Below are 15,212 nucleotides of genomic sequence, written 5' to 3' on the forward strand. Positions count from 1 at the left end.
TTTAAATGCTCGCCGTGGAAGAATGCAGCCGGGCGGTTAAGGAGATGGTTGCATTTGTTGCATTGCATCGGAATTCGGTGGCCGGGACTGCACACAGAGGGCCCCGGCACCGCTGAGAGTTGGGGGGGGGGGGGGGTGCAAACTGGTGTGGAAGCAGTTTAAAGGGACAAAGACCTTCCTCTCGCCTCTGCTGTGAGTATCGAGGGACCGCTCACCCCTGCTCAACCCTTCGCAATCAGCGCCTGCACCCATGCATTTAAAGAGAAGCACCACCCCCCATCCCCACCCTCTCCAAAGGTGCTTTGCAGCTCCGCCTCCCGCTTCACCAACCCCCGGACCTGCATTCGTTGCACCGCCCGTCACCTCCCTGTCAGCGCTGCCTCAAGCCGCCCCGCTGCCAACTTTTTATTTATTTTTGTTTGCAATGTTACGCCGCAGGAAGTGCAGCTTGGGGCAGAGTCAAAAGTTGCCCGACGGTATAGATCCTGGTCTGGTCTCCCCCCCCCCCCCCCCCCCGCAATTGCTGGTGGGATTGAGCTGCGGCCTCGGGCACGCCGGGGAGAAATCGCTGGGTATTGACATGGACACTGTGGGATCATCCCATGCCCACAGCTTGAGCCTATCCCAGCAAAGAGATAGCGCGGCGCTCCCTCCCTCGGCGCGGCGCTCCCTCAGCTGGTATCAGTAGCAGCTCTGGAACAGTTGCACCACGCAGAGGAGCTGGGGTGGGGGGGGGGGGGAACTCGCTCCTGAGGACCAGGGAAGGTTGGGCCGGCTTGGACCACGGCCGGCGAAAGTTTCGGGCAGAGAAGCGGGATAAGCACCCGGGGAAGGAAGAGGGAGCGAAGGGCAGGATCGTTCACGGACAGGAGGGGCCGTCGCAGCCTCCCACCCCTCTCCATCTCCCAGCCAGCCCGTCTTCACGCTGCGCTGCCTCAGGAAGGGGAAGCAGTCTGGCCGGGGACGCCTGCCACCCCGGCCGTTCCCTATTCTCTCCTCTCAGAAGGTAGAGCAGCTGGAAAGTCCAGGACCCCCACTGCGGTCAGACTCAGGAACCAGTCCACCCTCCACACCCCCCTTCCCGGTGGTGGGACATTGTCACTCGCAGCAGTTGTCTGTGCGCTACAATCTTTGCACTACCGTTCTGTTGTTTTGCGCTGGTCTCTCTATTGTTGTTGTGTTGATTATCCTACTTGGTCTCGTTATTGGTTTATTACTGTCACACGTACCAAAATACAGCGGAGAAACTTCTGGTGGTGGGCAACCCCGAGACAGCGCAGTGCAGGCGGGCAATACGGTGCGAGGGCCACGACGCCAGGCATCCGTTCAAGAGCCTTGTAAAAGCGGGATAGAAGCTGTTCCATTCTGTGCCGTTCTGGTCGCCCCTGTTACAGGAAGGGTGCAGGAGAGGTTCACCAGGACGCTGCCCGGAATAGAGGGCAGGAGCTGTAAGGAGAGGTCGGACACACTTGGGTTGTTTTCTCTGGAGCGGTGGAGATTGAGGGGAGACCTGGTAGAGATTTATAAGATTACAAGAGGCACAGACAGAGGAGACAGCCGGTATCTTTTTCCCCAGGGTGGAAATGTCCAATCCGTGGGCTTGCATTTAAAGTGAGAAGGGGAAAATTTAAGTTAAAGTTTATTGTCATAGGCACACATACCCAGGGTACAAATCCCATCAACATTAGCTTAAGTTTAACAGAGATGTGTGGGGCAGGTTGTTTTACACAGAGAGCGGTGGGTGCCTGGAATGTGCTGCCGGGGGGTGGGGATGGAGGCAGATACGATGGAGGGGTTTAAAGTCTCCTACTAGATGGGCACGTGGATGTGGAGGGAGATGGACCTTGTGCAGGCAGAAGAAATTTAGTTTAATTTGGCTTTGTGTTCAGCACAGAAATGGTCGGGCCGAAGGGCCTGTTCCTGTGCTGGACCGTTCTGTGTTCTACGTCCCTTAACTCTGGGGTTTTGGGCCCTCAGGCTTTTTGCATCTTCTGCATGAGAACATGTACCCACAGCTCAAGGACAGCTTCTGTGCTGCTGTTACACAGAGCACAGAACAGTACAGCCACAGCACAGGCACAGCCGGCCCTCTCCGTCCATGAGGTTGTGCCGAACTCATTACATCAGAACATAAAGAACAGGAGTCGGCCATCTGGCCCGTCGAGCCTGCTCCGCCATTCAATAAGATCATGGCTGATCTGGCCGTGGACTCAGATCCACCTACCTGCCTTTTCCCCGTACCCCTTAATCCCCCTACTCTGCAAAAATCTATCCAACTGTGTCTAAATATATTTAATGAGGTAGCTTCTACTGCTTCCCTAGGGCAGAGAATTCCACAGATTCACTACTCTCTGGGAAAAGCAGTTTCTCCTCATCTCCATCCTAATCTATTCCCCCCAATCTTGAGGCCATGTCCCCTAGTTCTAGTCCTCACCTACCAGTGGAAACAACCTTCCTGCCTCTATCTTATCTCTCCGTTTCATCATTTTATATGTTTCCTATAAGATCCCCTCTCATTCTTCTGAATGTCCAGCAAGTATAGTCCCAGGTGACTCAATCTCTCCTCATAGTCTAACCCCCTCATCTCCAGAATCAACCTGGTGAACCTCCTCTGCACCGCCTCCAAAACCAGTATATCTTTCCTCAAGTAAGGAGACCAGAACTGCCTGCAGTACTCCAGGTGCGGCCTCACCAGTACCCTGTACAGTTGCAGCATAACCTCCCTGCTCTTAAATTCACTCCCTCCAGCAATGAAGGCCAACGTTCCATTTGCCTTCTTGATAACCTGTTGCAGCTGCAAACCAGCCTTTTGCGATTCCTGCACAGGCTCTCCCAGCTCCCTCTGCACAACAGCCTGCTGCAATCTTTCACCATTTAGGTGATAATCTGAATTTCTATTTTTCCTTCCAAAGTGGTTGACCTCACTTTATCAACATTGTACTCCATCTGCCAGACCCACTACTAATTAAACTGATAATTTAACACCTAACTAAATGAATCCTTTCTGCCTACACGATATCCATATCTCTCCATTCTCTGCACATTCATGTGCCTACTTCCACCCTGGGAAAAGATCCCGGCTGTCTGCTCTCTCTGTGCCTCTCATCATCTTACAAACCTCCATCAGGTCTCCCCTCAGCCTCCGCCGCTCCAGAGAGAACAACCCAGGTCTGTCCGACCTCTCCTTGTAGCTCCTGCCCTCTGATCCAGGCAGCGTCCTGGTGAACCTCTCCTGCACCCTCTCCAAAGCCCCCGCACCCCTCCTGTAACGGGGGCGACCAGAGCTGCACACAAGTGCGGCCTGACCAGAGTTTTATACAGCTGCGACGTGACTTCCCGACTCTTGTACTCCACGCCCCGACCGATGAAGGCCAGCATGTCGTATGCCTTCCTCACCACCCTGTCGACCTGTGCGGCCACTTCCAGAGAGCTGTGGACGTGGACCCCAGGATCCCTCTGTACACCGACACCATTACGGGTCCTGCCGTTAACTGTGTCCTGTCCCTGCACATCTGACCTCCCGAAGTGCATCCCCTCACACTGGCCCGGATTAAACTCCATCTGCCGTTTCCCTGCCCGTATCTGTAACTGATCTGTATCCTGATGACTTCTCGTGCTAAAGATGAACTTTTGACTTCCCGATCTACTTCATCATGGCCCTTGTACCTATTGTCTGCCTTGCACTGCATTTTCTCTGTAACTGGGACAACCTTATTCTGCATTCTGTTACCGTTTTTTCCCTTTGTACGAGCTCGATGGCGTGAAGTGATCCATATTCATGTATGCAAGGCTTTTTTACTCTACCTCGCTGCATGACAGCAGTAAACCAATTTACCAATTATTTTGCCCAAGAAGAGAGGATGAGTGGGGTGGGAGTGAGGAACTTCGCTGTGTCCACAGAGTCACCCTGCACAGAACAGGCCCTTCGGTCCAACCGGTCCCGTGCTGACCCAGATCCCCATCCGACCTGGTCCCCACCTGCCCGCGTTTGGCCCGTATCCCTCTGAACCTTCCCGTCCACGGACCTGTCCGAGTGTCCTGTTAAACGTTGTTGATGTTCCTGCCTCACCCACTCCCTCTGGCAGCTCGTTCCACATGGACCACCCTCTGGGTGAAGAAGTTGCCCCTCGGGTCCCCATTAAATCTCCCCCCCTCACCTTAAACCTGTGCCCTCTGGTTCTTGATTTCCCGACCCTGGGGAACAGACTGTGCACATTCACCCTATCTGATGCCCTCTTGGTTTATACACCTCTGTAAGGTCACCCCTCACGGCTCCAGGGAATAAAGTCCCGACCTGCCTGACCTCGTCTCCGTAACTCAGTCACCTCGAGTCCCGGCACATCCTCGTAATCTCCCTCTGTGCTCTTTCCAGCTCAATGGCATCTTCCCCACAGCAGGGCAACCAGAAACTGAACACGTTCTCCAAGTGCGGCCTCACCGACGTCCTGTACAACTGCAACATCACCTCCCGACTCCTGTCCCTCAGTGCCCTGACCGGTGAAGGCCAGCGTGCCCGAACGCCTTCTTCACCTGCCCCTGTCTACCTGTGACCCCACTGTCAGGAAACCATATACTTGTACCCCTGGGTCCCCTCCGTTCTACAACACTCCCGGGGCCCTGCTGTTCACTGGGAAAGTCCTACGTGGATTTGACTTCCCAAAATGCAACACCAGCAGTTATCCAAATTAAACTCCATCTGCCACTCCCCTGTCCACTGACCCAGCTGTACCTTGGTTCATGTGACAGTCATAAACCGATTTACCGACGACAAAACCTGGTGCTGTTGCTGCTTTGCAGGGCCCGGCGTGAGCGGAGGATGGGGAGCCCGGAGCGCGCGGAGCTGCCGGAGAGCCAGGAGGACGAGGGAGGAGACCCCAGTGCCGACAAGCTGTACATCTGCTCGGGCTGCGGGCTGGCCTTCAGGCAGTCGTCGGACCAGGAGAGCCACCGGTGCACCCCGTCCACCCAGCCGCCCTTCCACTACCTCTACCCGGCCGGGCCGGGACTGCCGGACAAGCCGTTCGCCTTCTCCCAGCCTCTCCGCCTCCTGTGCCCGGCCGGGCTGGAGCCTGCCGCAGGCGGTCCCTTCCACTTCCTCTGCCCGCCCTCTGCCCCACGGCCCCGTGTCCCCGGGACCCCCGGAAAGCTCTACCCCTGCGGTGCCTGCGGCCGCATCTTCGGACGCTCCTCCACCTGGCCCGCCACCGGCGCAGCCACACCGGCGCCCAGCCCTACCAGTGCGCCGACTGCGGCAAGCGCTTCAACTACCCCTCGGAGCTGGAAACCCACCAGCGGGTCCACACCGGCGAGCGCCCCTTCACCTGCTCCGTCTGCGGCAAGGGCTTCACCCAGTCCTCCAACCTGCTGACCCACCAGCGGGTCCACACCGGTGAGCGCCCCTTCACCTGCGCCCTCTGCGGCAAGGGCTTCACCTGCTCGTCCAAGCTGCTGACCCACCACCGGGTCCACACCGATGAGCGCCCCTTCTCCTGCCCTGACTGCGGCAAGGGCTTCAAGAGCTCCAAGGAGCTGATGATGCACCAGCGCATCCACACCGGCGAGCGGCCCTTCACCTGCGCCCGCTGTGGCAAGCGCTTCACCCGCTCCTCCGACATGCTGACCCACCAGCGGGTGCACACGGACCGCCGGCCCTTCGGCTGCCCGCTCTGCGCCAAGCGCTTCAAGAGCGCCAAGGAGCTGACCCAGCACGAGCGGGTGCACACTGACGAGCGGCCCTTCCGCTGCACCCGCTGCGGCAAGCGCTTCATGTACTCCTCCAACCTGCTGCGGCACCCAGCGCATCCACACCGCCAGGGGCGAGGCAGAGGGGCAGGGGCTGGCTGGCGAGGGCTGCTGAGCCGGGGCGGAGGGTGGTGGGGGGAGGGTGACGGCCAGAGTAAACGCCACCTCCCGGACACCAGAGGGGGTTGGAGAGCAGGACAGGGTCAATGCCACCTCCCAGACACCAAGGGGTGTCATAGTGCAGGAAGGTGTTCATACACCTCCCATTCACCAGGGGGAGTAAGATTGCGGGAAGGTGCTAATGCACCTCCCAGACACAAGGGGGAGCCGGAGTGCAGGAAGTTGTTAATGCACCTCCCGGCCTCCAGGGGGATGTAGGAGTGCAGGAAGAAGTCAATGCCACCTCCTGGACATGGGGGGAGGTTGGGGTTCAGAGAGCGAGAGCAGGTGGGGGTCATTCCTCCTACTCCCCGACAGAGAGAATCCCCCCTTGCCCCGGAATGCTCGAGGAGGCATTCCCATGTGGGATGGTCCCTCCCAGGACACTGCAGACTGTGGGGGGGGGGGGGGGCAGTAAGCGACCCACCGACCCCCGCCCCGTCCTCTTGTCCCACGCACCTGTCACTGACCCCCACCACCACCCGTTGTCCCCCAGTCACCAGGGAACAAGGCTCAGACTGTGCATCCGGCTGTCATCTGTCTGGTATCTGCTGTGAGGAACCTTTTCTCAACGCCTGAAGCCCCTGATTGCACCGTGTCTTCCCTGTTCAAGTACAAGGAGCCCTGATCTCCTTCAATGTCGTGACCACCATTGGAAATATCTGCACTGAAGACCTGAACTCTGGCACAGTAACTCCCGGTGTGGGTCTGACCCAGGGATACGGAGACGGGGACCGTGCACGGTGCTCCCGGTGTGGGTCTGACCCAGGGATAGGGAGATGGGAATCGTGCACAGTGCTCCCAGTGTGGATCTGACCCAGGGATATGGTGACGGGAACCATGCACGGTTCTCCCGGTGTGGGTCGGACCCAGGGGGATAGGGAGATGGGAACCGTGCACGGTTCTCCCGGTGTGGGTCGGACCCAGGGGGATAGGGAGATGGGAACCATGCACGGTGCTCCCGGTGTGGGTCTGACCCGGGGACAGGGAGACGGGAACCGTGCGCGGTGCTCCCGGTGTGGGTCTGACCCGGGGACAGGGAGACGGGAACCGTGCACGGTGCTCCCGGTGTGGGTCTGACCCGGGGACAGGGAGACGGGAACCGTGCACGGTGCTCCCGGTGTGGGTCTGTTGCCCGCTGTGTTGAGCATCACCTGTGGAGAATGACAACGCAAGGGGGGTATTTCCCGGTGAAGCTCAGTCTCAGCGTGTCCCAGGACCCTCCAGAGGCGACGCCAGGGGTTCTTATTCCAAATCTGACTGCTGGTGCCTGACTGCAACTTCAGCAGAGCAGCTGGGCCAATCCTCGTTCTCGGTGGGGTCTTGCCTTGCGGCGCCGTTCCTTCCTCAGTGTATATTTAGTGTACAGAGAGGCCCAAACAGATGTAACTGCTGATGTGTTTTTCAGAATTAAATGTAAACTGCCGACACTGTGTCTCCGTGGAATGAGGGTCCACTCCCTCTGTGGGATGGAGGTAGAATCGAGGGGGAGTTGGTGGGAATGCAGGGAGAGTGGAATGGGATCAGTGTATGGTGGTCAGCATGGACTCAGTGGGCCGAAGGACCTGTTCCTGTGCTGTGTCTCTCGCGATCTGACTCTACAACGATGGAAACACTCAGCAGGTCGGTCAGCGGCTGTGGGGGGAGAAACTTCAGCTAAAGTCTCAGGTCGGAGACTCTTCGGCAGAGCCAGACTGGAGAATGATTCACTGAAGAAGGACATTAAACGTTCGGAGAGTCCTGATCTGTACCTCAACGGCCTCTCCCACCAACGCCCCCCCCCCACCCCCCGGTCGCCACACCCCTCTCCGAAATCCCCTCCGGCCCCTGCACCCCTCACGGGACTAGCTCAGACCTCGGTCAGCATAGACGAGTAGGGCCGAATGTCCTGTTTCCACGACGTATGACCAAATCTTTGCGACCCGCTCATTCCCGCCTCTCAATCCTTCCCCAGACCACATTGTTTCACCATCTGCAACTGTGCCTCCAAACTGCCCTGAGATCCCCTCCCCAACCTGTCCTGCTCGCCCTGTCCCTCACGGCGCTCCTCGACATCTCCCCTCTTTCACCCTGTCCTGTTTGTTCACCGCTCCCGGGACGTTTGGGTCAGGTCGCGTCTCGGTTTCAACGTATTTCGCTGTTGTTGAGCTTGGCCGCTCTGGTGAGGTCGTTAAACTCGTTCGCGTCCCATTTTTGTCCGGGCGATGCTGTTCACCTCTGTCGCCAAACGGAGCCTTCGGCTGCCTGTCAAAGCCTGACATCACCTTACTCGCATGGAAGAAACCCGGGCATGTTGCCTGTTTTAGGGAGCTGCACTGAGATGGTGTTGCCCCCACGGCGCACTCGCGGTCTCCGCCCGTCTACTACAGCGCCATTGGCCGGGAGCCTGGAAGGAGGGGGGAGGTGGGGGAGGAGGAAGAGGCAAAACAAATGAAATTCTGGCAGGACCGCCGCCGGCAGCCGAGGGGCAGCAGGAGCCTCAGGGGTCTGGGCATGGTTGACGTGCCTGCCAGCAACCGCCCCCCCCCCCCCCCCCCCACGGACCCTGGGCCGAATGTACAGCGGTTTCTGCAGCACAAGGGATTGTGGGCGCGGAGGCCCCCATTAATCCCGCCGCCGGAGAGCGCCTAAACCAACCTGCGGACGCTGAGTGAGGGGCAGGGAGAGAGATAGTGTGAGAGAGGGAGGGAGAGAGGGAGTGTGTGAGAGAGGGAGGGAGAGAGGGAGTGAGGGAGAGAGGGAGAGAGAGGGAGTGTGTGAGAGAGGGAGGGAGAGAGGGAGTGTGTGAGAGAGGGAGAGAGAGGGAGAGAGGGAGAGAGAGGGAGTGTGGGAGAGAGGGAGTGTGTGAGAGAGGGAGAGAGAGGGAGAGAGGGAGTGTGTGAGAGAGGGAGAGAGAGGGCGAGAGAGAGGGAGAGAGAGAGGGAGTGTGTGAGAGGAGAGAGGGTGTGGGAGAGACGGAGAGAGGGAGTGAGAGAGGGAGAGGGAGGGAGTGTGTGAGAGGGAGAGAGGGAGTGTGTGAGAGGGAGAGAGAGAGGGAGAGAGAGGGAGTGTGTGAGAGAGGGAGAGAGAGAGGGAGTGTGTGAGAGGGAGAGAGGGAGTGTGTGAGAGAGGGAGTGTGTGAGAGGGAGTGAGGGAGAGAGGGAGTGTGTGAGAGAGGGAGAGAGAGAGGGAGAGAGAGGGAGTGTGTGAGAGAGGGAGTGTGTGAGAGGGAGTGAGGGAGAGAGGGAGAGAGAGGGTGTGAGAGAGGGAGTGTGTGAGAGGGAGTGAGGGAGAGAGGGAGTGTGTGAGAGAGGGAGGGAGAGAGGGAGAGAGAGGGAGTGTGTGAGGGAGAGAGAGAGGGAGTGAGGGAGAGAGGGAGTGTGTGAGAGAGGGAGTGTGTGAGAGGGAGTGAGGGAGAGAGGGAGTGTGTGAGAGAGGGAGGGAGAGAGGGAGAGAGAGGGAGTGTGTGAGAGAGGGAGTGTGTGAGAGGGAGTGAGGGAGAGAGGGAGAGAGAGGGTGTGTGAGAGGGAGTGTGTGAGAGGGAGTGAGGGAGAGAGGGAGAGAGAGGGAGTGTGTGAGAGAGGGAGTGTGTGAGAGGGAGTGAGGGAGAGAGGGGGAGAGAGGGAGTGTGTGAGAGAGGGAGGGAGAGAGGGAGAGAGAGGGAGTGTGTGAGAGAGGGAGAGAGAGAGGGAGTGTGTGAGAGAGGGAGTGTGTGAGAGAGGGAGAGAGAGAGGGAGTGTGTGAGAGAGGGAGTGTGTGAGAGAGGGAGTGTGTGAGAGGGAGTGAGGGAGAGAGGGAGTGTGTGAGAGAGGGAGTGTGTGAGAGGGAGTGAGGGAGAGAGGGAGTGTGAGAGAGGGAGAGAGAGAGGGAGTGAGGGAGAGAGAGGGAGTGTGTGAGAGAGGGAGAGAGAGGGAGAGAGGGAGAGAGAGGGAGTGTGTGAGAGAGGGAGAGGGAGGGAGAGAGAGAGGGAGTGTGTGAGAGGGAGTGAGGGAGAGAGGGAGTGTGTGAGAGAGGGAGAGAGAGGGAGAGAGAGAGGGAGTGTGTGAGAGAAGGAGAGAGGGTGTGGGAGAGACGGAGAGAGGGAGTGAGAGAGGGAGAGGGAGGGAGTGTGTGGGAGAGGGAGGGAGGGTGTGAGAGAGGGAGAGAGGGAGTGAGGAAGAGAGGGAGAGAGGGAGGGAGTGTGTGAGAGAGGGAGAGAGGGAGTGAGGAAGAGAGGGAGAGAGGGAGGGAGTGTGTGAGAGAGGGAGAGGGAGGGAGTGTGTGAGAGAGGGAGAGGGAGGGAGTGTGTGAGAGAGGGAGTGAGGAAGAGAGGGAGAGAGAGGGAGTGTGTGAGAGAGGGAGAGGGAGGGAGTGTGTGAGAGAGGGAGAGGGAGTGTGTGAGAGAGGGAGGGAGGGAGTGTGTGAGAGAGGGAGAGGGAGTGTGTGAGAGAGGGAGGGAGAGAGTGAGGGAGAGAGGGAGAGAGAGGGAGTGTGTGAGAGGGAGAGGCGGGGGGACAGGATGCTGGAAAAAGCGCCGGAGGAACTCAGGGTGTCAGGCAGCATCTATGGAGGGGAAAGGACAGTCGATGTTTCGGGCGAGACCCTTCTTCAGGACCAGGGGCTGACAGGCAGATGAGGGCGGGATTGGTGTCAGAAGCTGGGAGGCGATAGGTGGAGAGTGACGAAGGGCTGAAGACGATGGAATCTGATAGGAGGGGACGGTGGAGCCTGGAATAGAGGGAGGGAGGTGGGGAGGGAAACCGGTGGGAGCGGTGTGTGGGTGATGGGCCGATGGGGAGGGGAAATTCATAGGGTGATGTGGGGGCAATTAGATCATAAGGAGAGAGGAAACAATACAAGGAGCCTCGGGGCAACGCTGCCGAGGGAGGGCAGCGCTGTTGGGGGCCCAGCTCCGGGCAAATGCAAAAAATGTTGGAGCGACTGTGGTGAGAGAACCTACTTCTACTACAAGTGCAGTCCACCCAGCATGACGGGGTGGACTCTGCCCAACACATCACGGGCACATCCCTCCCCACCATCGGTAGTATCTACAGGAGGCGCTGCCTTAAGGAGGCAACGTCTGTCATCAAAAATCCAGCACATCACGGACACCAGCCTCCCCTCCTTGGACTCTGTCTTTACTTCTCGCTGTCTTGGTGAAGCAGCCAGCATAATCAAAGACCCCACCCACCCGGGACATTCTCTCTCCTCTCCTCTTCCATCGTATAGAAGATACAGGAGCCTGAGGGCACGTCCCACCAGGCTCAAGGACAGCTTCTACCCCACTGTGATAAGACTATTGAACGGTTCCCTTATACGATCAGATGGACTCTGACCTCACGATCTATCTTGTTGTGACCTTGCACCTTATTGCACTGCACTTTCTCTGTAGCTGTGACACTTTACTCTGTACTGTTATTGTTTTTACCTGTACTACATCAATGCGCCCTGTACTAACTCAATGTAACTGCACTGTGTAATGAATTGACCTGTACGATCGGTATACAAGACAAGTTTTTCGCTGTACCTCGGTACAAGTGACAATAATAACCCAATACCATCCGGGCCGTGCCATCTTCTCGCAGCTCCCACCGGGCAGGAGATACAGAAGCCTGAAGTCCCCACACCACCAGGTTCAGGAACAGCGACTTCCCTTCAACCACTCGGTTCTTGAACCGACCGGCACACCCCTGATCATTAGAATTTAGCAACACTGGGACCGCTCTGATCACATTGCAGTGAAATGGACTCTTTTAGTTCTATTTGTGTTCTTTTCCTGTAAAATTTGTATATAATTTATGTTTAACCTATACTTTTCTTGTGAATGCTGTGTATCTGATGCTCTGTGCCTGTGCCGCTGCTGCAGGGAAGTTTTTCACCGCACCCGCGCACACACCGACGACAAACTCGACTTTGAAAATAGACCTGAGTTGGTCGCTTCAGCCGTCAATGGCGGCCCTCTCTACCCAGACTGCCCCGCGCCCCAGAACACGCCCTATGCCGGCAAGTGCGCATGTCGGGGCTGCCGAGCATGCGCGGAGGCGGCGACGGGCGCGGCCAGCCGACGGGTGAGCGATGGCGGCGGCGGCGGCGGGCGACCTCCGGGGGAGGCGGCGGGCGGGCTGCGGGGGCGCCGGCTCCAACCTCCGGCCCCCCGGTGAAGGCGGCGGCAGCTCGGGGGCGCGCCGGAGGCCGAGCCCGCGCTCGGGGGCGCGCCGGAGCGCGGCCGCTCAGGGCGCATGCGCGGCGGCGGGGTGCGGGGCGGTTTCCCGCGCGCGGGCGGTTGTGGGTAGAGGCGGCCGCCATTGACCAAGCGGGGAATCCGCGCTGGCGGAGGACCTGAGGCTCGGGGGGTGGGGAGAGGGGGAGGACGGGGAGGGGTGCGGGGATGAGAGGGGGATGAGGATGGGGGTGGGGGATGACGGAAATGGGGGATGAAGGGGAGTGGGTAGATGAGGGGGAGAGGGGATGAGGGAGGGGATGGGGTGAGGGATGAGAGGGGGATGAGGGAGATGGGGGTGAGGGATGAGGGGATGAGGAGGGTGGTGGATGAGAGGTGGTGAGGGAGGGGGGTGGGGATGAGGTGTGGGGGATGAGAGGTGGTGGGGGAAGAGAGGGGGTGGGGAATGAGGGAGGGGGAGATGAGGGAGAGGGGGATGGGGTGAGGGATGAGGGGGGTGGGGGATGAGGAAGACGGGGTGGTGGGATGTGGGAGACGGGGGTGGGGGATGAGAGGGGGTGAGGGATGAGGGAGAGGGGGATGAGGAGAGGGGGTGGGGGATGAGGGGAGAGGGTGGGGGATGACGGAGGGAGGGGGATGAGGGGAGAGGGTGGGGAATGACGGAGGGAGGGGGATGAGGGGAGAGGGTGGGCAGCGGGTGAGGAATGTTCACCAGGACGTTCCCGGGACTGGGGGGCTGGAGTTACAAGGAGAGACCGGACAGGCTGGGACTCTTCCCTGGAGCGAAGGAGGCTGAGGGGGGACCTTATGGAGGTTTATAAAATCACGAGGAGCATCGATAAAGTGGGCGGTCACAGTCTGTTCCCCAGGGTCGGGAAGTCAAGAACCAGAGGGCACAGGTTTAAGGTGAGAGGGGGGAGATTTAATGGGGACCCGAGGGGCAACTTCCTCACCCAGAGGGTGGTCCGTGTGTGGAACGAGCTGCCAGAGGGAGCGGGCGACGTGGGCCCGATGGCGTTTGGACATGGACATGGGCCAGACGCGGGCAGGTGGGACCGGCTCGGGTTGGCACGGACGGGTTGGGCTGACCCAGGTGCCGCAGAACTACCCGCCCCATCTGTTGCCCCCTTTGTAATTCCGCTGTCCCGCTCTTCCAGGATCGTGGGAGGCGGCAGCGGTTTCGGGGAGGGGCGGACGAGATGTGACCTCCGGAGCACAAACCATCCAGTCCAACCAAGTCCCACACCCCACGGGCACGGCGGAGGAGGAGGAGGAGGAGTCCCTCTCCCACCCACCCACCCCCACAGACGCCGCTCGACCTGCTGAGATCCTCCAGCGGATCCCCTGCCGCCGAGGAAGAGGAGGAGGCTGCCCTACCGGGGAGAAGACATCTCGGAGCTTCCACCGAGGGACAGAGAGAGACAGAGACGTCGGGCGAAGGGAAGGAAGGAAGGAGGGAGGGAGGGGAGGAGGGAGGGGACTTCCTTGAGACCATGGAGGATGTCGCTCCGCTTCCGGAGAGCGAGGGGAACGGCCGGGAGCCGTTCTCCTGCTCGGTGTGCGGCAAGCGCTTCCGCCGGGCGGCCAACCTGCTGACCCACCGGCGGGTGCACACGGGCGAGCGGCCGTTCCCCTGCCCCGTGTGCGGCAAGCGCTTCGCCCAGTCCTCGCACGTCCTGCGCCACCGGCGCACCCACACCGGCGAGCGCCTCTTCGCCTGCCCGTCCTGCGGCCGGCGCTTCGCCCAGTCCTCACACCTGCTGCGCCACCGACGGGTGCACGCCCCCGCCCCCGGCGCCCACCCCTGCCCCGACTGTGGCCGCCGCTTCGACGGGCCGGCCGAGCTGGTGTCCCACCGGCGGCGCACCCACGCCGGCGAGCGCCCCTTTCCCTGCCTGGTCTGCCAGCGGCGCTTCCCCCGCTCCTACGACCTGCTGGCTCACCGGCGGGTCCACACCGGCGAGCGGCCATTCCCCTGCCCCGAGTGCGGCAAGCGCTTCGCCCAGTCCTCCTACCTGTCCACCCACCGGCGGGTCCACACCGGCGAGCGCCCCTTCGCCTGCCCCGAGTGCGGCAAGCGCTTCGCCAACTCCTCCAACCTCGCCTCGCACCGGCGCACCCACGGGCAGCGGGGGGACCCTCTCCCTCCCTCCCACGGCCCCTCTCCCTCCCCCCCCCGCCCAGACCGAGGAGCCCGGAGGCGCCGAGCGCCCCTTCGCCTGTTCCGAGTGCGGCTCCACCTTCGCCCGGCTCTCTGACTTGTCCCAACACCGACATGCCCACCACTGAGGGTCCTCTCCTACCGCCCCTCCCCTCCGTCCCTCCCTTTACGGACACTCTGCCCCCCCCGTCCCTCCCTCTCCCCCTTCCATCTCCTACCATTCCCCCCTCCTCCCCTCTCCCCATCCCCCTCCCTTCTCTCTCTCCCCCCCCCCCCCCAACCCCCTCCCTCCTCCACGCTTCTGGCCTGTCTCCGTTCACGTCCTGCTCTGGTTCCTCCGGAGCCGGGGGAACGGTTTGGGGTGGCCGGCTGAAGCGTCGGCCGGCCCGCCGGGGTGGGAGTGTGGAGCCGGGGTGGGGGGGGGGCGGGGAGCGGTCCGCAGCCGGAGGCCTGAGCCCGCTGCTGTTCTGGTACCGGCGACGGGATCTGACCGACGTCCTGTCCCGGGGGCGATGGGCTCCGAGCGGAATGGACTCCTCTCCCGCCCCCCCCCCCCCGGTGAACACTCTGCGGGGAGGGCGGCCTCGCTCAGCCCTCTGGAGGAACGGCAGACACGCCTCCAGCTGGCCCTCGGAGTGGCGGGTTACCCTGCCAGGTGGAGCCCCACCTCGGCCGCTGTCTGTGGAGTTTGCAAGGTCCACTGCCCAAAAGACAACCAGGCGGGCAGGGAGACCCCCTCCCCTCTCTCACCCACCACCCCTCCCTCTCTTCCGAAGCCGCAGCGCGTCCGGTACGCATTGGACCTGAAGGAAGCGCGGGTGTCGATCCGGGTTTTCTGAGCAGATGGAGCGCTATGGGTGGGGGTTCGGTGTGGGTGGGGGTTCGGTGTTGGAGCGGAGATGCAGCTGAGAGGTTTCCGAATAATTTGTACCGGTTTCTTCTGTAACTTACCGCCCAGGGGGCAATAAACTCGGCTCTTGACCTTGAACATGTTCCTCCCAAAATTGGTAA

The 15,212-nt window shown here is 60.5% G+C and overlaps 1 protein-coding gene across 1 annotated transcript in view; it reads left to right on the plus strand.

The window, feature by feature from the left end:
• LOC127576499 (uncharacterized) overlaps positions 1 to 15,168 on the plus strand; it is a 69,446-nt gene extending 54,278 nt beyond the window's left edge. The window contains exons 16-21 of the mRNA XM_052026979.1: positions 910 to 1,041; positions 4,798 to 5,081; positions 5,147 to 5,926; positions 6,515 to 6,601; positions 11,847 to 12,148; positions 13,255 to 15,168. Of these exons, the coding sequence (XP_051882939.1) occupies positions 910 to 1,041; positions 4,798 to 5,081; positions 5,147 to 5,926; positions 6,515 to 6,601; positions 11,847 to 12,148; positions 13,255 to 14,298 (2,629 nt within the window). The 3' untranslated portion in view covers positions 14,299 to 15,168. The remainder of the gene's footprint in view (positions 1 to 909; positions 1,042 to 4,797; positions 5,082 to 5,146; positions 5,927 to 6,514; positions 6,602 to 11,846; positions 12,149 to 13,254) is intronic.
• The last annotated feature ends 44 nt before the right edge of the window (positions 15,169 to 15,212 follow it).

This window comes from Pristis pectinata, chromosome 12 (assembly GCF_009764475.1).
Source record: "Pristis pectinata isolate sPriPec2 chromosome 12, sPriPec2.1.pri, whole genome shotgun sequence".
In the NCBI taxonomy this organism is placed as follows: Eukaryota; Metazoa; Chordata; class Chondrichthyes; order Rhinopristiformes; family Pristidae; genus Pristis; species Pristis pectinata.